The sequence below is a fragment of the Gorilla gorilla genome, chromosome 20, assembly GCF_029281585.2.
Source record: "Gorilla gorilla gorilla isolate KB3781 chromosome 20, NHGRI_mGorGor1-v2.1_pri, whole genome shotgun sequence".
In the NCBI taxonomy this organism is placed as follows: domain Eukaryota; kingdom Metazoa; phylum Chordata; class Mammalia; order Primates; family Hominidae; genus Gorilla; species Gorilla gorilla.
The window spans coordinates 56,500,351-56,526,924 of NC_073244.2; the positions used below are offsets into that span (position 1 = coordinate 56,500,351).

Sequence of the window (26,574 nt, forward strand, 5' to 3'; positions counted from 1 at the left end):
CTGCAACCTCTGCCTCCTGGGTTCAAGTGATTCTCCTGTCTCAGCCTCCTGAGTAGCTAGGATTACAGACATGCACCACCACGCTTGGCTAATTTTTTGTATTTTTAATAGAGACGGGATTTCGCCATGTTGGCCAGGCTGGTCTCGACCTCAAGCAATCTGCCCACCTCATCCTCTCAAAGTGCTGGGATTACAGACATGAACCACCATGCCCGGCCCAGCTAGAGGAAACTTTATAGTTTATTCTACTAAAGCACAAACCTGACCCTGCCCAGCCCTTGCTCAGAACCTACTGTGGGTGCACAGTGACCTCAGGAGAAAGCTCAGGCTCCTTACTGGGGACTGAGACCTTGGTGATGGGGACACTTATTAACCCCTGCATCCAGCCTGGTCTTCCCCCTACCTGGATCCTGCCCCCAGGCACACAACCCCTGTCCACTTCTTTTTTTATTTGAGAGAGTCGTGCGTTGTCCCCCAGGCTGGAGTGCAGTGGCACAGTCACAGCCCTGCAGCCTTGACCTGCTGGCTCAAGCGATCCTCCTGCCTCAGCCTCCCAACTACCTAGGACCACAGGCAAGTGCCACTACGCCTGCGTAATTATTTATTTATTTATTTTGTATTTTTATTTATTATTATTATTTTTTGAGATGGAGTCTCACTCTTGTTGCCCAGGCTGGAGTGCAGTGGCACGATCTCGGCTCACTGCAACCTCCACCTCCCGGGTTCAAGTGATTCTTCTGCCTCAGCCTCCTGAGTAGCTGGGATTACAGGCACCCACCACCACACCCGGCTAATGTTTGTATTTTTAGTAGAGACAGGGTTTCACCATCTTGGCCAGTCTGGTCTCGAACTCCTGACCTTGTGATCCACCTGCCTCGGCCTCCCAAAGTGCTGGGATTACAAGTGTGAGCCACCGCACCTGGCCGCCTGCGTAATTTTTAAATTTTGTAGAGTTGGGGTCTCTCGATGTTGCCAAAGCTGGTTTCAAACTCCTGGCCTCAAGCAGTCCTCCCAGCTGGGCCTCCCAAAGTGCTGGGATTACAGGCCTGAGCCATCACAGCTGGCTCATCCCTTCTTTATCTTACCCATGTGTCCTCCAAGCTGTGGCTCCAATGCTCACTCCTGTAGGAAGCCCTCCCTGACTGCCAAGTTCTCTGGGGTCTCTCATGGCAGCCCTGCCCACTGTGAGTCATCACTGGGGACAGGTTGGTCTCTTCCACTGGATGGAGCCCCGTGAGGACATAGCCAGACCTGTCTTGATCACTGCTGTGTCCCCAGCATAGGGCCAAACAGAGAGAAGCCACGCCAGGAATATTTAATGAGTGCATGTTGAACAACCCCAACATTCACTTTCCCAGACACATGGACACATCCAGAAGTGTGGACCTCGGTGGGGCTCATATTCAGACACTGGAGACTGTGACAAGCAGTCAACAAATGTAACAGCTGAACCCTGCCCCTGGGTAGTGCTGTGTGCTGGGGTGTTTTGTGTATACAGCCAGGACCAAGACAGACCCAGACCTGCCGTCATGGGGCTCACAGCCCAGCAGAAATCCTGAGCGCTGAGGATATCTGACATGTCCTTTTTAATTTTTATTTTTATTTATTTACTTTTTTTTTTTTTTTTTGAGATGGAGTCTCGCTCTGTTGCTCAGGCTGGAGTGCAGTTGCATGATCTCGGCTCACTGCAGCCTTCGCCTGTCGAGTTCAAGCAATTCTCCTGTCTCAGCCTCCTGAGTAGCTGGGACTACAGGCACCTGCTACCAAGCCCAGCTAACTTTTGTATTTTTAGTAGAGACAGAGTTTCACATTTCACCATATTGGTCAGGCTGGTCTCGAACTCCTGACCTCAAGTGATCTGCCTGCCTCGGCCTCCCACAGTGCTGAGATTACAGGCATGAGCCACGGCGCCTGGCTATCCTTTATTTATTTATTTATTTATTTATTTATTTATTGAGACAAAGTCTTGCTCTGCCACCCAGGCTGGAGTGCAGTGGCGTGATCTCGGCTCACTGTAAGCTCTGCCTCCCAGGTTCAAGCAATTCTTCTACTTCAGCCTCCTGAGTAGCTGGGATTACAGGAGTGCTCCACCACGTCCAGCTAATTTTTGTATTTTTAGTAGAGATGGTGTTTTACCATGTTGGTCAGGCTGGTCTCAAACTCCTGACCTCATGATCCACCCTCCTCAGCCTCACAAAGTGCTGGGATTACAGACGTGAGCCACCGTGCCTGGCCCCTTTTTATTTATTTGTGTTTTTTTTGAGATGGAGTCACTGTCACCCAGGCTGGAGTGAGTGCAGTGGCACGATCTCACTTCACCGCAACCTCCGCCTCCTGGGTTCAAGTGATTCTCCTGCCTCAGCCTCCTGAATAGCTGGAATTATAGGTGCCTGCCACCACACCAGCTAATTTTTGTATTTTTAGTAGACATGGGGTTTCACCATGTTGGCCAGGCTGGTCTTGAACTCCTGACCTCAGGTGATCTGCCTGCCTCAGCCTCCCAAAGTGTTGGGATTACAGACATGAGCCACCGTGCCTGGCCCTGACATGTCCTTTTAGTCATTCAGCAAACCTTTTTTTTTTTTTTTTTTGAGACAATCTCACTCTGTCACCTAGGCTGGAGTGCAGTGGCATGATCTCGGCTCACTGCAGCCTCCGCTTCCTGGGTTCAAGCGATCATCCTGCCTCAGCCTCCCTAGTAGCTGGGACTACAGGCACATGCCGCCACACCCAGCTAGTTTTGTATTTTTAGTAGAGACGGGGTTTCACCACGTTGGCCAGGCTGGTCTTGAACTCCTGACCTCAGGTGATCTGCCTGCCTTGGCCTCCCAAAGTGCTGGGATTACAGGCATGAGCCACTGCACCCAGCCTCAACAAACATTTTTGAGGCCTGGGATTGGCAAGAGGCAGAGAGGAATCAGGAGAGCTTCTGGTCCTATAACAATTGGAGCTGCTATTTGTCATCCTTATCATAAGCCAAGCAGTAGTGTAAGTGCTGCATGTGGTTGGCTTCATCCATTACATTTAATATTATTCAGTGTCCTCGTCACCTTACTGGTCCATCACTCTGCCCTCATCTCTACCCCTTTCCTGTTAGTCACTCTGCACCAGCCTTCTTGCTATTCCTTAAGCATGCCATGCATGTTCCTACCACAGGGCCTTTGCATGTGCTAGCCCCTGTGCTTTGAACACTCTCCCCCAGATATCCACATGAATCCCTCACCTCCTTTGACTCCCTGTTCAAATGGCACCTCTCAGACCCTGATCTTCCTAACCCAAACTATCCTCCGAACTCCTTCTCTTTATCCTGCTCTATCCTGTAATATTGCCATCATCATCAGACATAATATTTGCTTATCTGTTTTCCATCTGTCTCCTCACTTGGATTTTCTTGATGGCAAGGGCTTTTTGTCTGCTGTGTGCCTTGCTATGTCCCTAGCTTTTAGAGCAGTGCCTGACACTGTTACGCTGTGTGTAATAACTGTAAATTGAAGAGCCAGGCACAGTGGCTCACGCCTGTAATCCCAGCGCTTTGGGAGGTTCGGGCAGAAGGATCACTTGAGGCTAGGAGGTCAAGATCAGCCTGGGCAACAGCAAAATCCCATGTCTTAAATAAAAGAAAGAAGGCCGGGTGTGGTGGCTCACGCCTGTAATCCCAGCACTTTGGGAGGCAGAGGCAGGCGGATCACGAGGTCAGGAGATCGAAACCATCCTGGCTAACACGGTGAAACCCCGTCTCTACTAAAACTACAAAAAATTAGCCAGGCGTGGTGGCGGGCGCCTGTAGTCCCAGCTACTCGGGAGGCTGAGGCAGGAGAATGGCATGAACCCAGGAGGCGGAGCTTGCAGTGAGCCGAGATCGTGCCACTGCACTCCAGCCTGGGTGGCAGAGCAAGACTCCGTCTCAACAAAAAAAAAAAAAGAAAGAAATAGGGCTGGGCACAGTGGCTCATGACTGTAATCCCAGCAGTTTGGGAGGCCGAGACAGGCGGATCACCTGAGGTCAGGAGTTCAAGACCAGCCTGGCCAACATGGTGAAACCCCATCTCTACTAAAAAAAAAAAAAAAGAAAGAAAGAAATGTAGTCCCAGCACTTTGGGAGGCTGAGGTAGGCAGCTCGCTTGAACCCAGGAGTTTGAGACCAGCTTGGGCAACATGGTGAAACCTCATCTCTGCTAAAAACACAAAAATTAGGCCAGGCATGGTGGCGCACACCTGTGGTCCCAGCTCACCAGCTGTGTGGCCTCAGGCAACTGACTTCATCTCTCTGAGCTTCAGTTTCCCGTCTGTAAAGTGGGTCTAATAATAGGACGGTCATGAGTATTAAATAAGATGATGTTAATAGTTAGTTGCCCTCTGGCCAGGTGCACTGGCTCAGCCTGAGCAACAGATCCTCTCTCTACAAAAATAGAAAACAGGCTGGGCACAGTGGCTCATGCCTGTAGTCCCAGCTACTTGGGAAGCTGAGGCAGGAGAATCACTTGAACCCGGGAGGCAGAGATTGCAGTGAGCTGAGATCGCACCACTGCACTGCAGCCTGGGTGACAGAGCGAGACTCCATCTCTCAAAAAAAAAAAAAAAGAAAGAAAAGAAAAGAAAACATTAGCCAGATGCGGTGGTGTGTGCCTGTAGTCCCAGCTACTCTGGAGGCTGAGGTGAGAGGATCCCCTTAGTCCAGGAGGTTGAGGCTGTGGTGAACCATGTTCCTGCCACTGCACTCCAACCTCGGTGACAGAGTGACACCCTGCCTCAAAAAAAAAAAAAAAAAGTTCACATTTGTATATAGCACCCACATGTGCCAGGCCCTGTTCTAAGAATTTTATGTTTTAAAAATTTGTGTCATATTAATTTGTGTGACCTTGGAGAAATTAATTTCGCCGGGTTTCAGTTTTCTCATCTGCTATGTGGGGATCAATAACACCGTATACTTCACACAATTGTTGTGAACATTCAACTTACAGAGTTATTTCTTTTTCTTTTTGAGACAAGGTCTCACTCTGTCACCCAGGCTGGAGTGCAATAGCGTCATCACAGCTCACTGCAGCCTCAACCTCCCAGGCTCAAGCAATCCTCCTGCCTCGGCCTCCCAAAGTATTGGGGTTACAGGTGTGAGCCACCGTGCCTAGCCAGAACACCCAAATTTTATACAAGCAAAGGAAAGACAACAAACCCTGCATCTGTGGTCTGAGAGTGCCTGGTATCCAAGTTAGAACCTAAAAGATCACCTAGTCGTTCTCAGGAATATGAGAGGCTTAGGAATGTGATCTAGCCAAATGGCTGCCCCTCTTTCAGCCTGAGTCTCTTCTGCAATAATCCTATCATATGCTTCTGGCGCTGGTGCGAGGGATGAGCTCAGGGTTTAGGCACACAGCTCAGGATGTATACGGAGGCTACACTGCTGCCATTCGCAGACTGAATAACTGAGCTTTTGAGCTCAAAGTGCTCTGGGCTATTTATGGGTAACTTTCAGGGGCTGCAGGGAGGAACAAACCAATAAATAAAACATCCATGCATTCATCCAATAAACTTTTTTTTTTTTGAGATGGGAGTCTCGCTCTGTTGCCCAGGCTGGAGTGCAGTGGCACGATCTTGGCTCACTGCAACCTCCGCCTCCCAGGTTCAAGCGATTCTCCTGCCTCAGCCTCCGGAGTAGCTGGCATTACAGGCGCACACCAACACGCCCAGCTAATTTTTGTATTTTTAGCAGAGATGGGATTTCACCATGTTGGTCAGGATGGTCTCGAAATCCTGACCTCGTGATATGCCTGCCTCGGCCTCCCAAAATGCTGAGATTACAGGCATGAACCACCGCGCCCGGCCTCCAATAAACATTTATTGGGCACCTACGGTGTTCCAGGCGCTGGTCTAGGCGTTGGGGTTACAACAATGCACAAAACATAAATTCTGAAGCTGACACGCTAGCTTTAAACGTTCCTTAAATATCTTTATCCTCAATTTACGGTTGAGGAAACTGAGGTGTAGCGAGACCTTGGAGGTTTCCGAAATATTATTATGGATGGCAGGTGTAGAGCCCTGGCAACCTCTCGATCCTGAAGCTCCCCTTCCAGCCTGAGAAACGGCAGGTTCAAGTCCCACTGGGAGACCAAAGCGGGGAGCGGCTCAGTTTGCCAGCTTGCTCAATGGGTAAGGCGTGATGGCCCGAATTAGGCCTCAGTTGTCTCGTCCAGAGCAATGGGCAGCGACGCCTGCCCAACCCCTCCTGAGCGCCCAGCCTCCCTTTCCCGGCCGGCCCCGCCCCCGCGATCACGTGACGCGTGGGGGTTTTCCCGTTCCCCAGGCGTGACGTCACGGCGGGGTGCAGACCAATGGGCGCGCAGGCCGGCAGCGCCGGGGAATTCCGCCGCCCCGCCCCCGCCCGCCGCCCGCCCGGCCCGGCCCCGCGCCCCGCGCAGCCCCGGGCGCCGCGCGTCCTGCCCGGCCTGCGGCCCCAGCCCTTGCGCCGCTCGTCCGACCCGCGATCGTCCACCAGACCGTGCCTCCCGGCCGCCCGGCCTGCCCGCGTGCATGCTTCGGTCTGGGCCAGCCTCTGGGCCGTCCGTCCCCACTGGCCGGGCCATGCCGAGTCGCCGCGTCGCCAGACCGCCGGCTGCGCCGGAGCTGGGGGCCTTAGGTAAGCGGAGCTGGGGTTCAGGAGAGGGGTCTGGGGCGGGGCTGGAGATGCGGGGATTCTGGCGGTCCCGGAGTAGTTTGGGGGTTCCTATGGGAGTCTAAGGGTTTCGCGGGGGCAGAGTGAGGGTTCCTGAGACACTGTATTAGGGCGTAGGAAGGAGGCAGAGGGTGATGAGGGGGTACGGCCCGAGGTTCGAGCGAGGCGTCCCGCTGTAGAGTGAGAGGGGGCGGGGCCTGACCCTGAGGCAAAGAAGGGGGCGTGGCCTGACTCAGAGAAGGCGGAGCGAAAGCTGCTCTTGGGCGGAATCGGGGCGGGGCCGGGCCCAGAGAGGGAGAAGAGGGGCGGGATCCGACCCGGACTATGAGAAGAGGGCCGGGCCTGACTCAAAAAAGGAAGCAGTGCCCTACGCTGAGGGGTGAGGGGGCGGGGCCTGGCCGTGAGGGCAGGAAGGGGGCGGGGCCTGAGTTGGCCGAAAGAAGGGGAAGGGGCGGGGCCTGACTCTGGCCGAGTGGAGGGGAAGGGCCTGTTACCCAAAAAAGCAGGGCAGGGCCTGACACAGAGAATGAGGAGGGGGTGGGGCTTGCCTCCAGACGGAGAAGCGGGGCCTTGACATTGAAAAAATAAAAAGTGGTCTGACCCTGACAGGAGGATGTTTTTTGTTTATTTGTTTTTTGTTTTTTTCTTTTGAGATGGAGTCTCGCTCTGTCGCCCAGGCTGGAGTTCAGTGGCACGATCTAGGCTCACTGCAACCTCTGCCTCCCGGGCTCAAGCAATTCTCCTGCCTCAGCCCCCCAAGTAGCTGGAATTACAGGTGCCAGCCACCACACCCGGCTAATTTTTGTATTTTTAGTAGAGACGGGGTTTCACCATGCTGGTCAGACTGGCCTCGAACTTCTGACCTCAGGTGATCCGCACGCCTCGGCCTCCCAAAGTGCTGGGATTACAGGTGTGAGCCCTTGCGCCCAGCGGGAATGGGGACTTTTTAAACTGAGATTGAGATGGGGTCCCCTCCAGGCCCAACTTTAAGGGAGAAAAGGAGCGGGCCCTGAGTGTGATGAAGGGTGGGGCGAACCACAGAAACTAAAGGCCAGGACCTGTCCATGATTTAGCTGGTAAGCCTGGCCAGACGCAGGGGGGCAGTCAGCGAGGGGCCTGATCCAGAGGGGAAGGGCTAGAAGAGGAAGGGGTGGGGCTTCCTTGGGATATTCTCTGGTCCTCTGGCTGCCCCCCATCACCTCCTGAGACGTTTCTCCTTCTCTGCAGGGTCCCCCGACCTCTCCTCACTCTCGCTCGCCGTTTCCAGGAGCACAGGTGAGCAGCCCTCCACAGTTCCTGCCCACTCGCTCATGCAGGATGAGGTTGGGAGGACCCCACAGAGATGTCTCTGTTTGGGGGTTCACGAGGTCCACCTCAGCTTTCCCCTTACAGGGTGCATCCCTCCCTGCCAGTTGAGATGGGCCCCCTAGGTTTTCTTACCTCTTGGACTGTTAAGAGCGTGACAGGTGGCCGGGCGCGGTGGCTCACGCCTGTAGTCCCAGCACTTTGGGAGGCCGAGGCGGACGGATCACGAGGTCAGGAGATCGAGACCATCCTGGCTAACACGGTGAAACCCCGTCTCTACTAAAAATACAAAAAAAAAATTAGCCGGGCGTGGTGGCGGGCGTCTGTAGTCCCAGCTACTCCGGAGGCTGAGGCAGAAGAATGGCGTGAACCTGGGAGGCGGAGCTTGCAGTGAGCCAAGATCGCACCACTGCACTCCAGCCTGGGAGACAGAGCGAGACTCCGACTCAAAAAAAAAAAAAAAAAAAAGCGTGACAGGTAAAACTAACCACCTATCCATGAGCAAAGGCTTCTTTAGAGATTCACTGTGGCTTAGCAGAAGGTAATCACTGCCATCCCGGGCTTTGGAGCTGGGGTTTACATACTGCTGTCATCGCCCCTCCCTGTGTGAATGTCAGCAAGTCAGTTCCCCAGTTCAGGCCTCAGTTTTCCTCATCTGTAAGATGGACAGAATAACAGTGCCTCTCTTTCAGGGAAATTGAGAGTATTCAATGAATTGATACAGGTACACTTTCCAAGCAGTATCTGGCACACAGTAAGGGTTCAGTAAGTGTTAACTGTTAGTGGTATAATAATAATAACGATAATAATTATTATTACTAGACAGTCTATAACAGTGGTTCATTTTTGGTGTGTGTGTGTTTTTTTTTTGTTTTTTGTGTTTTTTCTTTTTTTTTTTTTTGAGACAGAGTCTCACTGTGTCACCCAGGCTGGAGTACATTGATGCGATTTTGACTCACTGCAATCTCCACCTCCCGGGTTCAGCAATTCTCCTGCCTCAGCCTCCTGAGTAGCTGGGATTACAGGCACCCACCACCACACCCCACTTTGTGTCTTTAGTAGAGATGGGGTTTCACCATGTTGGCCAGGCTGGTCTTGAACTCCTGACCTCAGGTAATCCGCCCGCCTCAGCCTCCCAAAGTGCTGGGATTACAGGTGTGAGCCACCTCGCCTGGCCAGACAGTGGTTCTTTTTTTTTTTTGAGACGGAGTTTCATTCCTGTTGCCGAGGCTGGAGTACAATGGCGTGATCTCAGCTCACTGCAACCTCCGCCTCTCAGGTTCAAGCAATTCTCCTGCCTCAGCCTCCCAAGTAGCTGGGATTACAGTCATGTGCCACCACGCTCAGCTAATTTTTTGTATTTTTAGTAGAGATGGGGTTTCTCCATGTTGGTCAGGCTGGTCTCGAACTCCTGACCTCAAATGATCAGCCCTCCTCGGCCTCCCAAAGTGCTGGGATTACAGGCGGGAGCCACCGTGCCCGGCCAGACAGTGGTTCTTAAACCATGTGCGTCAGAATCATCCATAGTGCTAGTTAAAACATAATGTCGCCTGGTGTGGTGGCTCGTGCCTGTAATCCCAGCACTTTGGGAGGCCGAGGTAGGCGAATCACCTGAGGTCGGGAGTTCGAGACCAGGCTGACCAACATGGAGAAACACCGTCTCTACTAAAAATACAAAATTAGCTGGGCGTGGTGGCGCATGCCTGTAATCCCAAATATTCAGGAGGCTGAGGCAGGAGAATCACTTGAACCTGGGAGGTGGAGGTTGCTGTGAGCCGAGATCATGGCATTGCACTCCAGCCTGGGCAACAAGAGCTAAACTCCATCTCAAACAAACAAACAAAAAAAAAAACAGCCGGCCGTGGTGGCTCACTCCTGTAATCCCAGCACTTTGGGAGGTCGAGACAGGCAGATCACAAGGTCAGGAGTTCAAGACCAGCCTGGCCAATATGTTGAAACCCCATCTCTACTAAAAATACAAAAAAAATTAGCCAGGCGTGGTGGCGGGCACCTGTAATCCCAGCTACTTGGGAGGCTGAGGCAGGAGAATCACTTGAACCCGGGAGGCGGAAGTTGCAGTGAGCCGGGATCGTGCCACTGCACTCCAGCCTGGGTGACAGAGCAAGAGCCTCCGTCTCAGGAAAAAAAACAAAAAACCATAATGTCAGGCCCCACCTCTCCAGTTTCTGATTCAGTAGGTTTGGGATGAGAAATTATTTGCATTTTTAGCAAGCTCCCAAGAGATGCCTAGAACTACTAGTCTATAAAGTCCCCCAGCCAAAATTCAGTGCTGCCCAAGGAAATGCAGAATCTCAACCAAATTATGACATTTTTTCTTATATACATTTGCCGGGATTTGGAGGGCAGGGATAGTCCTGTTTTTCTGAATACTCAGTGGCTCCAGTTAGCTGGGTCTGGGCCTTTCTCTGGAGATATAATCTTGGGATGGACCCAAGTTCTGGCTTGGCCATTGAAGAAGTGAGGCCGGTTCCCCAACAGGTCTGCGAGTTTAGGGAGGATGGCATCAGTGACAGACACTGCCCAAGCGGTGGTCCTGGGCAGGAACAAGGCTGAGACTTTTCTTTTTTTTGAGACAGAGTCTCGCTCTGTCACCCAGCCTGGAGTGTAGTGTCATAATCTTGGCTCACTGCAACCTCCGCCTCCAGGTTCAAGTGATTCTCCTGCCTCAGCCTCCCGAGTAGCTGAGATTATAGGCGTGTGCCACCATGTCCAACTAATTTTTGTATTTTTAGTAGAGACGGGGTTTTGCCATGTTGGCCAGGCCGGTCTGGAACTCCTGGCCTCAAGCGATCTGCCTGCCTTGGCCTCCCAAAGTGCTGGGATTACAGGCATGAGCCACCGCGCCCGGCCAAGGCTGAGACTTTTCTGGTCCAAGACCTAGATCTTTGGTTTCAAATGAGAGTTATTTCTGATGTCATCCATTCAATAAATATTTATTATGCGCCTGTTCTGTACCTGGCCTTGTGCCGAGCAGTGCTGAGGACAGGCCTGGCCCTGGGGTTCCCTACCTAGATGAGGAGGCAGACACGTAAACAATAAGTTAAATACGGGATTATAAAATGTGATAAGGGCTATGAAGAAACCTTGGGGTCAATGATATTTAACAGCAGGGTGGGGAGATGAGAACTAGTGAGATAGAATGGGTAGGAAAATTTCCTTTTTGTTTTTGGAGGCAGAGTCTCATTCTGTCGCCTACACTGGAGTGCGGTGGCGTGATCTAGGCTTACTGCAACCTCTGACTCCCGGGTTCAAGCCATCCTCCTGCCTCAGCCTCTCAAACAGCTGGGATTCCAGGAGTGTGCCACCACACGCAGCTGATTTTCGTACTTTTAGAGAAACAGGGTTTCACCACGTTGGCCAGGCTTGTCTCAAAATCCTGACCTCCACTGATCCAGCCACCTCGGCCTCTCAAAGTGCATTACAGGCATGAGCCACTGTGCCCAGCGAGAAAATCCCCTTCATTGTGAAGGGCCAGACATATGCTGGACCCTGGGGATACAACGAGGAGAAACAGACATTATTCCCACTCTTCAATGCTCCCAGTCTATAGGAGACAGGTATGAGTCAGTGTAATGTGAGGTCATGTGACATCTTCATCAGCGCCATGAAAATGATAAAACAGGCTGGGTGTGGTGGCTCATGCCTGTAATCCCAGCACTTTGGGAGGCCGAGGTGGGTGGATCACCTGAGGTCAGGAGTTCAAGACCAGCCTGACCAATGTGGCAAAACCTCATCTCTACTAAAAATACGAAAATTAGCGGGGTGTGTTGGCCTGTAATCCCAGCTACTCAGGAGGCTGAGGCAGGAGAATCACTTGAACCTGCGAGGCGGAGGTTGTGCTGAGCTGAGATTGCATCATTGCACTCCAGCCTGGGTGACAACAGCAAAACTCCATCTGAAAAAAAAAAAAGAAGAAAATGATAAAACAAAGGCACCTGACTTTGAGGGACTGGAGTGGGGGATAAGGGGACTCTCTTGGATAAAATGGTCAGGGAAGAGCTGTCTAGGATGTGACGTTTGACCAAGGAACTGAAGATGGAGGAGGAGGAAGTCACGCCATGCAAAGAACTGGGGGAAGAGCATTCAGGCAGAGACCAGCCTGTGCAAAGGCTGAGGCAGCACATACATAGTCAATTTCCTGCTCTCACATCTGCTCTCACATGGCCCATCCTGGCTGCCCCTGAATGGTGGCAAGTCCACGTTGGGGGTAAGGGAGGAACTGCTATTTGAGCAGAAACTTGAATAATTTCCTGGCTAATAGAGGACTTGAGATAATAATAATATTAACTAAGCTTTCTGGAAGATGTCACGTGGTCAGAACCTGCACTAAGTAGTTTACCTGTGTGATTCTGAATCCTCATGTTAGTTCCTGAGGTAGGAGCTCAGACCTCATTTTGTAGAGGAAGCTCAGAGACGGTAAGTGACTTGCCCAAGGCTGCACAGCCAGTGAATAACAGCTGAGATTCAAATCAACTCTATGTGACTCTACACTCCATGCTCTAAAATCATGCCCATGGCCAGGCGTGGTGGCTCACACCTGTAATCCCAGCACTTTGGGAGGCTGAGGTGGGTAGGTCACTTGAGGCCAGGAGTTCGAGACCAGCCTGGCCAACATGGTGAAACCCCGTCTCTACTAAAAGTACAAAAATTAGCCGGGCATGGTGGTACGAGACTGTAATCCCAGCTACTCAGGAGGCTGAGGCAGGAGAATCACTAGAACCCAGGAGGCAGAGGTTGCAGTGAGCCAAGAATGCACCACTGTACTCCAGCCTGGGTGACAGAGCAAGACTCCATCTCAAAAAATAGAAAATAGGCCGGGCGTGGTGGCTCACGCCTGTAATCCCAGCACTTTAGGAGGCCAAGGTGCGCGGATCATGAGGTCAGGAGATCGAGACTAGCCTGACTAACATAGTAAAACCCCGTCTCTACTTAAAAAAAAAAAAAAAAAAAAAAAAAGCCGGGTGTGGTGGTGTGCACCTGTAATCCCAGCTACTCGGGAGGCTGAGACAGGAGAATCACTTGAACCCAGGAGGCAGAGGTTGCAGTGAGCCAAGATTGTGCCACTGCACCCTAGCCTGGGTGACAGAGCAAGACTCCGTCTCAAAAAAATAAAAATAAATAAAATAAAATAAAATATTAAATAAAAGTATCTTAGCCCAACAAGGTAGGCATTATTATTGTGCCCATTTTACAGATGAAGAAGCCAAGGCACAAAAAGGTGAAGTAATAGGCTTATGGCCCCACAACTAGCAAGTTGCAGAGCCAGGATTTGAACAGAGGCAGTGAACCCAGAGCTCCAGCCACAGCCGCCCAGGACTCAGTCTCCCCCTACAGCCCGGGAGCCTCTGGAGGGTCCAAAGTCTAACTCTGTCTTTGGGTCCCCAGGTTCATCCAGCACAGATGCCTAAGAAGGATTTTCCCAGTTCAAGTGACTTGAGGTTGGCCCTGCCACTGACCTAGAGCGTGTCCCTTCCTCTCTGCCAGCCTCAGTATCCCCATCTGCCAAGTTGGGGGGACCTTGGCACCCTACTGGCTTCACAGATCCCATGAGATAAGGGGTGCAGGAAAACTACCTTTCAAGGGGCAAAGGTCTGGCTGCCAGGAGCCACTCCCTGAGAACAGAGGAGGACAGATCTAGCAGCGGAACAGGTTCGCGTCTATAAATCCCCAGCCAGAGACCAGCGCAGGCAGCCCTGGGTGGGACACCTGGCTGCAGCTGCCTTCCTTTGCTGTGTGATTCTAAGGCTCACTGGCGGCCTCTGGGCTTCCCCTTGTCCTGTCTATGGAATGACGGGAGGTTGGTTTCGATTCCTCCACGATTCTGTGAAGGGCTGAGCTTTCCTGGGGAGGTGAAAAGGGGCTTCTCTGAGGACCCAGCATTACTGTACCTCCTCACTCAGGAAGCAGGGGTGAATCTGGGATTTCGGGTGGTCACTGTGGGAGGACAGGGCTGGGGTACAGAGCAAGAGGCTGCCTGGGTTCAGATCAGCCTCTTTGCATCTTTTTGTTGTTGTTGTTGTTTGTTTTTGAGACAGTCTCGCTCTGTTGTCCAGGCTGGAGTGCAGTGACGCAATCTCAGCTCACTGCAACCTCTGCCTCCTGAGTTCAAGCGATTCTCTTGCCTCAGCCTCCCAAGTAGCTGGGATTACAGGTGCCCACCACGATACCCAACTAATTTTTGTATTTTTAGTAGAGACGGGGTTTCGCCATGTTGGCCAGGCTGGTCTCGAACTCCTGACCTCAAGTGATCTGCCCACCTCAGCCTCCCAAAGTGCTGGGATTACAGGCGTGAGCCACCAGGCCTGGCCACCTCTTTGTATCTTTAAACACCAGCCAGTCACCTCCAGGACCCTGGGGTGGACTTCAGGGAGGGAACACACCCCAATTTGTTTGGAAATTTGGGCATCCACTTTTTCCTGGTGCTAAGACCCCTTTCTAATGGGTTCCCAAAAAGACTTCATAATCCCTGGTCTAAATGTTTTTCGGGAGGCATTTGGCTTAGTTGGAGGATACCCTGATGCTGGGACCCCAACATTAGAGGTTGAAAGGATGGTAGCCCAGAGGAGAAGATGAGGTTTGGGGTTTAGTGCCCCAGCAAGTCAGAGCCCAGGGTTTCCCAGGACAGAGGAAGACGGAAGGGTCACAGGAGGGACAGGGTTGGGGAATCTGTCTTAAAAGATGAAAAGTTATGACCACTTTCTGGACCTTACCTTTCTCTTTCTCTTTCTCTTCCTTCCACAGATGAACTGGGTGAGTATCACAGGGCAGGTTTGCGGGGAGGCTGAGGGACCCAAGTGCCTGCAGAAGGCGATCTTGGCCTTCCTTGTTCAGTGGGGGTGGGGGAGAGGTGTCACTGTGTGACTTCCGGGACTGTGGAGGGATTTGAACGAAGTCATGCTCCTAAGGTACTTAGCAGTGCTTGACACTTGGAAAACACTCAGCACGCCAGGGGCTGTGTGACTCACACCTGTAATCCTGGCACTTTGGGAGGCAGAGGCAGGAGGACTGCTTGAGGCCAGGAGTTCAGGACTAGCCTGGGTAACGTAGTGAGACCCCCATCTCTACACAAAATTTTTAGAAATTAGCCGGGCATGGTGGTGCGCACCTGTAGTCCCAGCTGCTCAGGAGGCTGAAGTGGGAGGATCACCTGAGCCTGGGAGGTCGCCTGGGAAGCCAAGGCTGCAGGGAGCTATGATTGCACCACTGCACTGCAGCCTGGGTGGCAGAGCAAGACCGTGTCTCAAAAAGAAAACCAATTAACATAAAATAATGTTATTAATCCCCTAGTGAGTACAGACAGACACTGTTTTAGGCCCTGGGGATTTAGCCATGAACAAAACTAAGTCCCTGCCCTCGCAGAGCTGATAGCCCGGTGTGGGAGACAGAGGAAAATGAATAGATGAGCAAGATAATGTTAGCCTGGGCTAAGAGCTGTGAAAGAAATAAACAGGACTAGGGAGAGATGGCCTGGAGAAGACACATTAGGTTAGGCTTTTCTGAAGAGATAACATACAAGCTGAGACCAGGAGGAGAAGCAGCCAGTATGGGTTGAATGGGGGACCGTGTGGAACAGGCAGTTGGAGGAGCGAGTTCTTTCTTATTTATTTATTTAAGTTATTTTCTGAGACAGAGTCTCGCTCTGTCGCCCAGGCTGGAGTGCAGTGGTGCTGTCTCAGCTCACTGCAACCTCCACCTCCCAGGTTCAAGCAATTCTCCTGCCTCAGCCTCCCGAGTAGCTGGGAGTACAGGCGTGCACCACCATACCTGGCTCATTTTTGTATTTATTTATCTATTTATTTAGAGATGGAATTTCGCTCTTGTTGCCCAGGCTGGAGTGCAATGGCATGATCTTGGCTCACTGCAACTTCCACCTCCCAGGTTTAAGTGATTCTCCTGCCTCTGCCTCCCGAGTAGCTGGGACTGCAGGCACACATCACCATGCCCAATTTTTATATTTTTAGTGGAGATGGGTTTCACCATGTTCGCCAGGCAGGTCTCAAACTCCTGACCTCAGGTGATCCGCCTGCCTCAGCCTCCCAAAGTGCTGGGATTACAGGCGTGAGCCACCATGCCCAGCCTATTTATTTATTTATTATTATTATTTTTTGAGATGGAGTCTTGCTCTGTTGCGCAGGCTGGAGTGCAGTGACACAATCTTGGCTCACTGCAACCTCCGCCTGACGGTTTCAAGCGATTCTCCTGCCTCAGCCTCCTGAGTCGCTGGGACTACAGGCACGTGCCACCATGCCTGGCTAATTTTTTGTATTTTTAGTAGAGACAGGGGTTCACTGTGTTAGCCAGGATGGTCTCGATCTCCTGACTTCATGATCCGCCTGCCTCGGCCTCCCGAAATGCTGGGATTACAGGCATGAGCCACCGCGCCCAGTCTATTATTTATTGAGAGACGGAGTCTCACTCTGTCACCCAGGCTGGAGTGCAGTGGCACGATCTTGGCTTACTGCAGTGTCCGCCTCCTGGGTTCAAGCTGTTCTCCTGCCTCAGCCTCCCGAGTAGCTGGGATTACAGACGTGGGAGACCATGCGGGCTAATTTTTGTAGAGACGGGGTTTCACTATGTTGGCCAGGCTGGTCTCGAACTCCTGACCTCAATTGATTCACCCACCTAGGCCTCCCAAGGTGTTGGGATTACAGGCGTGAGCCACCGCACCTGGCCTCCCTGACTCTGTGTGTGTGTGTGTGTGTGTGTGTGTGTGTGTGTGTGTGTGAGAGAGAGAGAGAGAGAGAGAGAGAGATAAATGGGATGGAAAACGTCTCGGGGGTAATCAAGCCTTTTTTTTTTTTTTTAATTTTTTAAAGAATGGGCGTCACCACCCGTTTTTTCTTCTCCCGCAGAGATCATCGACGAGTACATCAAGGAGAACGGCTTCGGCCTGGACGGGGGACAGCCGGGCCCGGGCGAGGGGCTGCCACGCCTGGTGTCTCGCGGGGCGGCGTCCCTGAGCACGGTCACCCTGGGCCCCGTGGCGCCCCCAGCCACGCCGCCGCCTTGGGGCTGCCCCCTGGGCAGACTGGTGCCCCCAGCGCCGGGCCCGGGCCCGCAGCCGCACCTGGTCATCACCGAGCAGCCCAAGCAGCGCGGCATGCGCTTCCGCTACGAGTGCGAGGGCCGCTCGGCCGGCAGCATCCTTGGGGAGAGCAGCACCGAGGCCAGCAAGACGCTGCCCGCCATCGAGGTGGGCCCGGCGAGCGGCCCCGGGCGGGTGGGACTGGGGCTTCCCCTGCACCCCGGAGCCATCCACATGCATACGTTTATTTGATGGTGGCTATTGTTGTTATTGTTGGACCAGATATTAATTATACTATCACCTGGCCTGGAATCCAAAAGGTTCAGAAAAAAGGAGGGGTCGGATATTTGGCTGGGCACGGTGACTTGCGCCTGTAATCCCAGTACTTTGGGAGGCCGAGGCGGGCGGATCCCTTGACGTCAGGAGTTCGAGACCAGCCTGGCCAACATGGTGAAACCCCATCTGTACTAAAACTACACAAATTAGCCGAGTGTGGTGGCACAATCCCAGCTATTTAGGAGGCCGAGGTGGGAGGATTAGCTGAGCCCAGGGAGGTGCAGGCTGCTGTGAGCTGAGATTGCACCATTGCATAGCAGTCTGGGTAACAGAGTGAGACCTTGTCTCAAAAAAAAAAAAAAAAAAAAAAAAAAAAAAAAGGCAGGTCGTGTTGCGGTGGCTCAGGCTTGTAATTCTAGCACTTTGGGAGGTCGAGGCGAGCGGATCACTCGAGCTCAGGAGTTCTAGATGAGCCTGGGCAAGATGGCAAAACCCCATCTCTACAAAAAATACAAAAATTAGCCAGGTGTGGTGGCACATGGCTGTAGTCCTAGCTACATGGTAGGGCTGAGGTGGGAGGATCGCTTGAGCCTAGGAGGTCAAGGCTACAGTGAGCCAAGATCGCACCACTGCACTCTAGCCTGAGCAACAGAGCAAGACCCTGCCTCCATTAAAAAACAAACAAATATATATAACACTGGAAGTAAAAAAAGCAAAGGTGATTACTTTGGGCAGGGTATTAATGAATTAATAAGGTACAGGTAAGTTTTATTTTTTTGAGACAGAGTCTTGTTCTGTTGCCCAGGCTGGAGTGCAGTGGTGTGATCTCGCCTCACTGCAACCTCCACCTCCCGGGTTCAAGTGATTCTCCTGCCTCAGCCTCCCGAGTAGCTGGGATTACAGGTCCACCACCACGCCTGGCTAATTTTTGTATTTCTTAGTAGAGATGGGGTTTTGCCATGTTGGCCAGGCTGGTCTCAAACCCCTGACCTCAAGTGATCCGCATGCCTTGGCCTTCCAGAGTGCTGGGATTACAGGTGTGAGCCACCGTGCCTGGCCTCTTTGGTGTCTGTTAATCTGGATCTGTTCTTCAGTCTGTCTTTGTGTTTCGTGAGTTGAACATTTGTGCAGAACAGGACGGATGTTTTGTAGAATGTCCCACATTCTGAAGCTGGGCGTGGTGGCTCATGCCTGTAATCCTAGCACTTTGGGAGGCCGAGGCAGGCGGATCACCTGAGGTCGGGAGTTCGAGACCACCCTGACCAACATGGAGAAACCACATGTCTACTGAAAATACAAAATTAGTGCAGTGTGGTGGTGCATGCCTGTAATCCCAGCTACTTGGGAGGCTGAGGCAGGAGAATCACTTGAATCCGGGAGGCAGAGGCTGCAGTGAGCCAAGATCGTGCCATTGCTCTCCGGCCTGAGCGACAAGAGCAAAACTCCTTCTAAAAAAAAGAAAAAGAAAAAGAAAAAAAAGAATGTCCCACATTCTGGGTTTGTTGGCTGTTTCCAGATTAGGTCAGGTTATGCATTTTTGGCAGAAACACTCCAGCAGTGATGCTGTGGCCTTCTCAGTGTCTCACATCAAGGGACGTGGGATGTCGTTATTCCCAATATTGGTGATGCTGAGTTGGATCCTGCGGCTAATATGGTGACTATCAGGTCTCTCCATGATAAAGATACAACTTTCCCTTTGTAATGAATTAGTAAGTTATCTATGGGATGATATACTGAGATGTATCATCCCATGTTTAACTGTATTCCCCAACTTCTAATTTCTAAGGCTTTTTTTTTTTTTTTTGGAGACAGGGTCTCTCTCTGTCACAGAGGCTGGAGTAAAGTGGCACAAGCACGGCTCACTGCAGCCTCCACCTCCCAGGCTCAAGAGACCCTCCCACCTCAGCCTCCTGAGTTGCTGGGACTACAGGTGAATGCCACCGTGCCTGGCTAATTTTTGTATTTTTTTGAAGAGTTGGCATCTCACCGTGTTGTCCAGGCTGGTCTTGAACTTCTGGCCTCAAGCAATCCTCCCACTTTGGCCTCCCAAAGTGCTGGAATTACATGTGTGAGCCACCGCACCGGCCTAATTTCTAAGTCTTCCCAGGCAGTTATTCTGGCTCAGAGTTTTTTTTTGTTTTTTTGTTTTTTTTTTTTTGATGGAATCTTGCTCTGTTACCCAGGCTGGAGTGCAATGATGCAATCTCAGCTCACAGCAACATCTGCCTCCCGGGTTCAAGCAATTCTCCTGCCTCAGCCTCCCAAGTAGCTGGGATTACAGGCACGCGCCATGATGTCCGGCTAATATTTTGTACTTTTAGTAGAGATGGGGTTTCACCATGTTGGCCAGGCTGGTCTTGAACTTCTGACCCCAAGTGATCTGTCTGCCTCGGCCTCCCAAAGTGCTGGGATTACAGGTGTGAGCCACCGTGCTCGGACCCCAGAGTTGGTTTTGATTCCCAAGATTTAGAATGGTAAATGCCTAACCATAGGGAATGACCTGTCTCCAAATCTGGATTCAGGATTTTTTTTTTTTTTTTTGAGACGGAGTCTTGCTCTGTTGCCCAGGCTGGAGTGCAGTGGTGCAATCTCAGCTCACTGCAACTTCCACCTCCCGGGTTCAAGCGATTCTCCTGTCTTAGCCTCCCAAGTAGCTGGGATTACAGGTGTGCACCACCATGCCCAGCTAATTTTTGTATTTTTAGTAGAGACAGGGTTTCACCACATTGGCCAGGCTGATGTCAAACTCCTGCCCTCAGGTAATCCACCTGCCTCGGCCTCCCAAAGTGCTGGGATTACAGGCATGAGCCAGCATGCCTGGCTTGGATTCAGGATGTTTATCCCCATCTTCAGAGTAGGAAACTGAGGTTAAAAGAGGGGCAGTTACCTGCACAGGGCACACAGCAAGTTTACTATCATAATTACCACCATTTACTGAGTGCTTCCATGTACCAGGTACTTTGCATACCTATTTTACACATAAAGACAGTAAGACCCGAGAGGTTTATCTTGTAGATGGCCAGTGGTAGAGCCTGGATTTGGTGCCAGGTCGGACTTATTCTAAAGCCTAATGGGCCAGGCATGGTGGCTCATGCCTGTGATCCCAGCACCTTGGGAGACTAAGGCAGGAGGATCACTTGAGGCCAGGAGTTCAAGACCAGCCCAGGTGACATGGCAAGATGCCCATCTCTATAAAAATAAAAAAATTAGCCAGGCGTGGTGGCATGCGCCTGGGGTCCCAGCACCGTGGGAGGCTGAACAGGGAGGATTGCTTGAGCCTGGGAAGTGGAGGCTGCAGTGAGCCATGGTCACACCACTGCACTCCAGTCTGGGTGACAGAGAAAGATGCTGTCTCAAAAAAAAAAAAAAAAAAAAAAAAAACAACAACTAAAGTCTAATGTTTTTTCCACAGTCCCAACTGACATCTCAAGGATGAAAAGCTTTCAGCCCTGGAGTCTGCATGAGTCCGAGACTGTTGACTCTAAGCTTTTCAGAATCTCCTACTATTACAGCGGGGAGCTGGTTAAATGAATGGTTTTAACCCTATCTGACCCAGTGAGATTTGTAGACAATATTACCTACCTCTATTCACAGTCACTCCCAAAGTCCATATTTTATTTTATTTTATTATTATTATTTTTTTTTAGATGGAGTCTCGCTCTGTCGCCCAGGCTGGAGTGCAGTGGCATGCAACCTCCGCCTCCTGAGTTCAAGTGATTCTCCTGCCTCAGCCTCCCGGGTAGCTGAGATTACAGGCACCTGCCAGCAGGCCTGGCTAATTTTTGTGTTTTTAGTAGAGACGGGGTTTCACCATGTTGGCCAGGCTGGTCTCGAACTCCTGACCTCAAGTGATCTGCCTGCCTCGGCCTCCCACAGTGCTGGGATTACAGGCATGAGCCACCGTGCCTGGCCAAAACTCCATATTTTACACCAAACTGTAGTATAAAAGAGAAAGAAAAGGAAATTAATACAGCATATATAATCACATTTATTTCAATATGTAAATGCCCCACAGGATATATGAGGAAGGTGGCAGTTGTTTGTGACTATATATAGGCTCCTTGTTAATGCCGTGGCCACAAATGCAGCCTGACCCAGCTGCGCAGACTTAGTGACTTATATGTCACACGTGCAGGGTTGCGGTTGGTGAGGGGATTTTCCAAAGTGGCGAACAACTCTTGGTCTAAACAATTAGTGTGCTGGTTGCAATCTTTGAAAATTCAGTGGGTATTACAGTTACGGGAAACTCCAGCCTGGGTGACAGAGTTAGACCTCGTCTCAAAAAAGAAAAAGGAAAAACAATTATGGGAAAGAATATTATTGGTGTCAAACAGAGCAAGGGCCAGGTGTGATGCATGCCTGTAAGCCCAGATGTTTGGGAGACTAAAGTGGAAGGATTGCTTGAGTCTGGGAGGTGGAGGTTGCAGTGAGCTGAGATCGTGCCATTGCACTCCAGCCTGTGCGAGATCCTGTCTCAAAAACAAACAAACAAACAAACAAATCCACTCAGCAACAATAGAGCAAGTTTCTGGGATCTGGTCATTTTAAACAGGTTTCTTATTGACTCGAATCTTTGGCAGGATGTTCAGAAGGCTTGCTGGCTGTGGGATGGCTGTGCGGGACTGTCCCTGGTATTATAAACTGTCCAGCATATCTGGTCCTGTCTACTTGCGGTAGGGTCCACATCAGTGTCAACCAGCCACCCCCCAAATCCCATTTTTCCCCTAGGGGGCAGCACTCCCCCACTGAGACCAATGGTTAATGGTATTTTATAGGCTTGGGCTTTAGAAGTTCAGAGCAGGCTTCAGAAGGTATTTAATGCCAGCAGGGCTGAGCCCGTGACTCAAAGCTGCCAAGTGGGACTGGCCCTGCCTAACGGGGCTGGTTTTTATTTGCTGCTGCCTGCGGCTGCTGAGCAAAAATTCTGGCTTCACTTGCTATATCTTCCTTTTTTAAAAAAGAAAAATCTGGGGAGGCCGAGGTGGGTGGACCACCTGAGGTTAGGAGTTCGAGGCCCTGGAGGCTGGGATCGCACCACTGCACTCCAGCCTGGGCAACAGAGAGAATCTGTCTAAAAAAAAAAAAAAATTCTGGAAATCTGAAATAATGTGATGTCTTATAATTTTAATTGTGGGCTCCAAGTTTTTCCTAATCTTTTAGTTGGAAAAAAAAGTTTTAGTTTTTTTCCTGTCTAGTTTTTCTTTTTAAGTTTTATTGAGGTATAATTGATGTAAGAAAAATTGCACATACTTAATGTATACATTTTGATGAATTTGTTATTATTCCTTTTTTTTTTTTTTGAGACAGAGTTTTGCTCTTGTTGCCCAGGCTGGAGTGCAATGGTGCGATCTCTGCCTCTCAGGTTCAAGCAATTCTCTTGCCTCAGCCTCCTGAGTTGGTAGGATTACAGGCCTGTACCATCATGCCTGGCTAATTTTGTATTTTTAGTATAGAGGGGGTTTTGCCATGTTGCCCAGGCTGGTCTCGAACTCCTGGCCTCAGGTGATCTACCCGCCTCAGCCTCCCAAAGTGCTGGGATTGCAGGCACGAACCACCGTGCCCAGCCCTTTTGATTAGTTTGGATGATAAAAGAATTTAAACCTAGAGACCAGGCGTGGTGGCTCACGCCTGTAATCCCAGCATTTTGGGAGGCCGAGGCAGGTGGATCACCTGAGGTCAGGAGTTCGAGACCAGCCTGGCCAACATGGAGAAACCCCATCTATACTAAAAATACAAAAATTCTTGGCCGAGCGTGGTGGCTCACGCCTGTAATCCCAGCACTTTGGGAGGCTAAGGCAGGCAGATCACGAGGTCAGGAGATGGAGACCATCCTGGCTAACATGGTGAAACCCCGTCTCTACTAAAAATACAAAAAATTAGCCAGGTGTGGTGGCGGGCGCCTATAGTCCCAGCTACTCGAGCGGCTGAGGCAGGAGAATGGCGTGAACCCAGGAGGTGGAGCGTGCAGTGAGCCGAGATCGTGCCACTGCACCCCAGCCTGGCCAACAGAGCGAGACTCCATCTCAAAAAAGTAAAATAAAATAAAAATACAAAAATTAGCCAGGCATGGTGGCAGGCACCTGTAATCTTAGCTACTTAGAAGGTAGAGACAGGAGAATGGCTTGAACCTGGGAGGCAGAGGTTGCAGTGAGCTGAGATCATGCCATTGCACTCCAGCCTGGGCAACAGAGCAAGACTCCATCTCAAAAAAATAAATAAATAAGAATTTAAACCTACAGAAAAGTTAAAAAATAATACACTGAGTATCTTTGAAAGGTGAGTGCCTTTTATTTATTTATTTTTTTTAATTTTTTTTTGAGACAGAGTTTCGCTCTTGTTGCCCAGGCTGTAGTGCAATGGCGCGATCTCGGCTCACTGCGACTTCTGCCTCCCAGGTTCAAGCGATTATCCTGCCTCAGCCTCCCGAGTAGCTGGGATTACAGACATGTGCCACCACGCCCTGCTAATTTTGTATTTTTAGTAGAGACGGGGTTTCTCCATGTTGGTCAGGCTGGTCTCGAATTCCTGACCTCAGGTGATCCACCACCAGATTACAGACGTGAGCCATCACACTCGGCTGAAAGCTAGTGCCTTTCATCTATATTCACCAGTTGACATTTTGCCACATCTGCTGTGTCTCTCATTCTGTCTCCGCACAGGCAAACATACACACACACAGATACATACATTTTTGTTTTGTTTTGAGACAGGGTCTTGCTCTATTGCCCAGGCTGGAATACAGTGACGCCATCACAGCTCACTGAAGGCCGGATCTCCAGGGTTCAAGCAGTTTTCCCATCATAGCCTCCTGAGTACCTGGGACTACAGGTGCATTCCACCACACCTGGCTGATTTTTGTATTTTTTGTAGAGATGGGGTCTGCACATGTTGCCCAGGCTGGTCTTGAACTCCTGTGCTGAAGCAACCCACCTTCCCTGGCCTCCAAAAAGTGCTGGGATTACAGGTGTGAGCCACCACACCTGGCCGACACATTGTTTTTTTGATGAATCATTTACAAATGAATTGTAGCCATCATGCTACTTCACCCCTAATTCCTTCAGTATGTATCTCCTAATAATAAGCTCCTCTGTAGCTACAATCTCATTAATCACCTCTAGGAAAATTAGTAATCCCATCAAATCGTGTAATATACAGGCCATATTTCAATTTCCCAATTGTTTCCAAAATGTGTTTTATAGTTGTTTCTTCCTCCTTAATCCAGGATCTAACCAAGGATCATGTTGCATTTGGTTGTCCTATCTCATTAGTCTCTCTCCTTCTCTCTTTATTTATGTATTTATGTATTTATTTATTTTTTGAGAAGGAGTCTTGCTTTGTCACCCAGGCTGGAGTGCAATGGCACAATCTGGGCCCACCGCAACCTCCATCTCCAGGGTTCAAGTGATTCTCCTGCCTCAGCCTCCCAAGTAGCTGGGACTACAGGCATGTGCCACCACGTGCGGCTAATTTTGTATTTTTAGTAGAGACGGTGTTTCTCCATGTTGGTCAGCCTGGTCTCAAACTCCCGACCTCAGGTGATCCGCCCGCCTCAGCCTCCTCAAACTCCTGACCTCAGGTGATCCACCCACCTCAGCCTCCTCAAACTCCCGACCTCAGGTGATCCACCCACCTCAGCCTCCTCAAACTCCCGACCTCAGGTGATCCCCCACCTCGGCCTCCCAAAGCATCGGGATTACAGGCGTGAGCCACTGTGCCCAGCCCTTCTCTCCTTTTTTTAAAAAATTAAAGATATAATTGATCATATATAGTTAAGATTAAAGCTCTGAATTTTTACATATAATGTATACATATGTAGTTTACACAGTGTAACTACCTACCACCCAGGCACCCAGGTCACAATACATAATTTATTCTCTTTCTCTCTCTCTCTTTTTTTTTTTTTCTTTTTTGAGACAGGGTCTTTGTCACCCAGGCGGGAGTGCAGTGACACAATCTGGGCTCATTGCAACTTCCACGTCTCAGGCTCAAGCGATCCTCCCACCTCAGCTTCCAGAGTAGCTGGGATTATAGACGCCTGTCACCACACCTGGCTAATTTTTGTATTTTTTATAGAGACGGGGTTGCCCAGGCTGGTCTTGAACTCCTGGTCTCAAGCAGTCCTCCCACCTCAACCTCCCAAAGTACTGGGATTACAGGCATGAGCCACTGTGCCTGGCCCATCATTTGTTGTCTTTTAACCCCAAATGTGGCACCCATCTTTTTTTTTTTTTTTTTTTTTTTTGAGACGGAGTCTCGCTCTGTCGCCCAGGCTGGAGTGCAGTGGTGCGATCTCGGCTCACTGCAAGCTCCGCCTCCCGGGTTCACACCATTCTCCTGCCTCAGCCTCCCAAGTAGCTGGGACTACAGGTGCCCGCCACCACGCCCAGCTAATTTTTTGTATTTTTAGTAGAGACGGGGTTTCACCATGTTAGCCGGGATGGTCTCGATCTCCTGACCTCATGATCTGCCCGTCTCAGCCTCCCAAAGTGCTGGGATTACAGGCGTGAGCCACCGCACCCGGCCATGGCACCCATCTTTGTAGTCTTCCATGACACTGAAATTTTCACGTGGTGGCTCATGCCTGTCATCCCAGCGCTTTAGGAGGCCAAGGCAGGCAGATCGCTTGAGTTCAGGAGTTTGAGACCAGCTTGGGCAATGTAGCGAAACTCCGTCTCTACTGAAAACACAAAAATTAGCCAGGCATGGTAGTGTGCGCCTGTAGTCCCAGCTACTCAGGAGGCTGCGGCAGGAGAATCCCTTGAGCCCGGAGGCGGAGGTTGCAGTGAGCTGAGATCTCCCGCCACCGCACTCTAGCTTAGGTGATACAGCGAGACCCTGTCACAAAAAAATTTAAAAAAGGCCAGGCACGGTGGCTCATGCCTGTAATCCCAGCACTTTGGGAGGCCGAGGCGGGCGGATCACGAGGTCAGGAGATCGAGACCATCCTGGCGAACACGGTGAAACCCCATCTCTACTAAAGATAGAAAAAAATTAGCCGGGCATGGTGGCGGGCACTTGTAGTCTCAGCTACTCAGGAGGCTGAGGCAGGAGAATGGCGTGAACCCGCAGGCCGAGCTTGCAGTGAGCGGATCCAGCCTGGGCGACAGAGCGAGACTCCATCTCAAAAAAAAAAAAAGCCTGGGTGGCCTGAAAAAGCAGCCTGTAGGGCAGATATTACATGAGGCCCCCCAGTTCATCAGTTGGAAGTTTCTGGTTTAGGATATCAAAGTGGCCTTTTTTTTTTTTTTTTTTTTTTTGAGACCATCTTATTCTGTCACCC

The 26,574-nt window shown here is 50.8% G+C and overlaps 1 protein-coding gene across 1 annotated transcript in view; it reads left to right on the top strand.

Annotated features, from left to right (window-relative positions):
- The first annotated feature begins 6,393 nt into the window (after positions 1–6,393).
- RELB (RELB proto-oncogene, NF-kB subunit) overlaps positions 6,394–26,574 on the top strand; it is a 38,614-nt gene continuing 18,433 nt past the window's right edge. Inside the window, exons 1-3 of the mRNA XM_055369712.2 lie at positions 6,394–6,631; positions 7,895–7,942; positions 16,846–17,186. Of these exons, the coding sequence (XP_055225687.1) occupies positions 6,526–6,631; positions 7,895–7,942; positions 16,846–17,186 (495 nt within the window). The 5' untranslated portion in view covers positions 6,394–6,525. The remainder of the gene's footprint in view (positions 6,632–7,894; positions 7,943–16,845; positions 17,187–26,574) is intronic.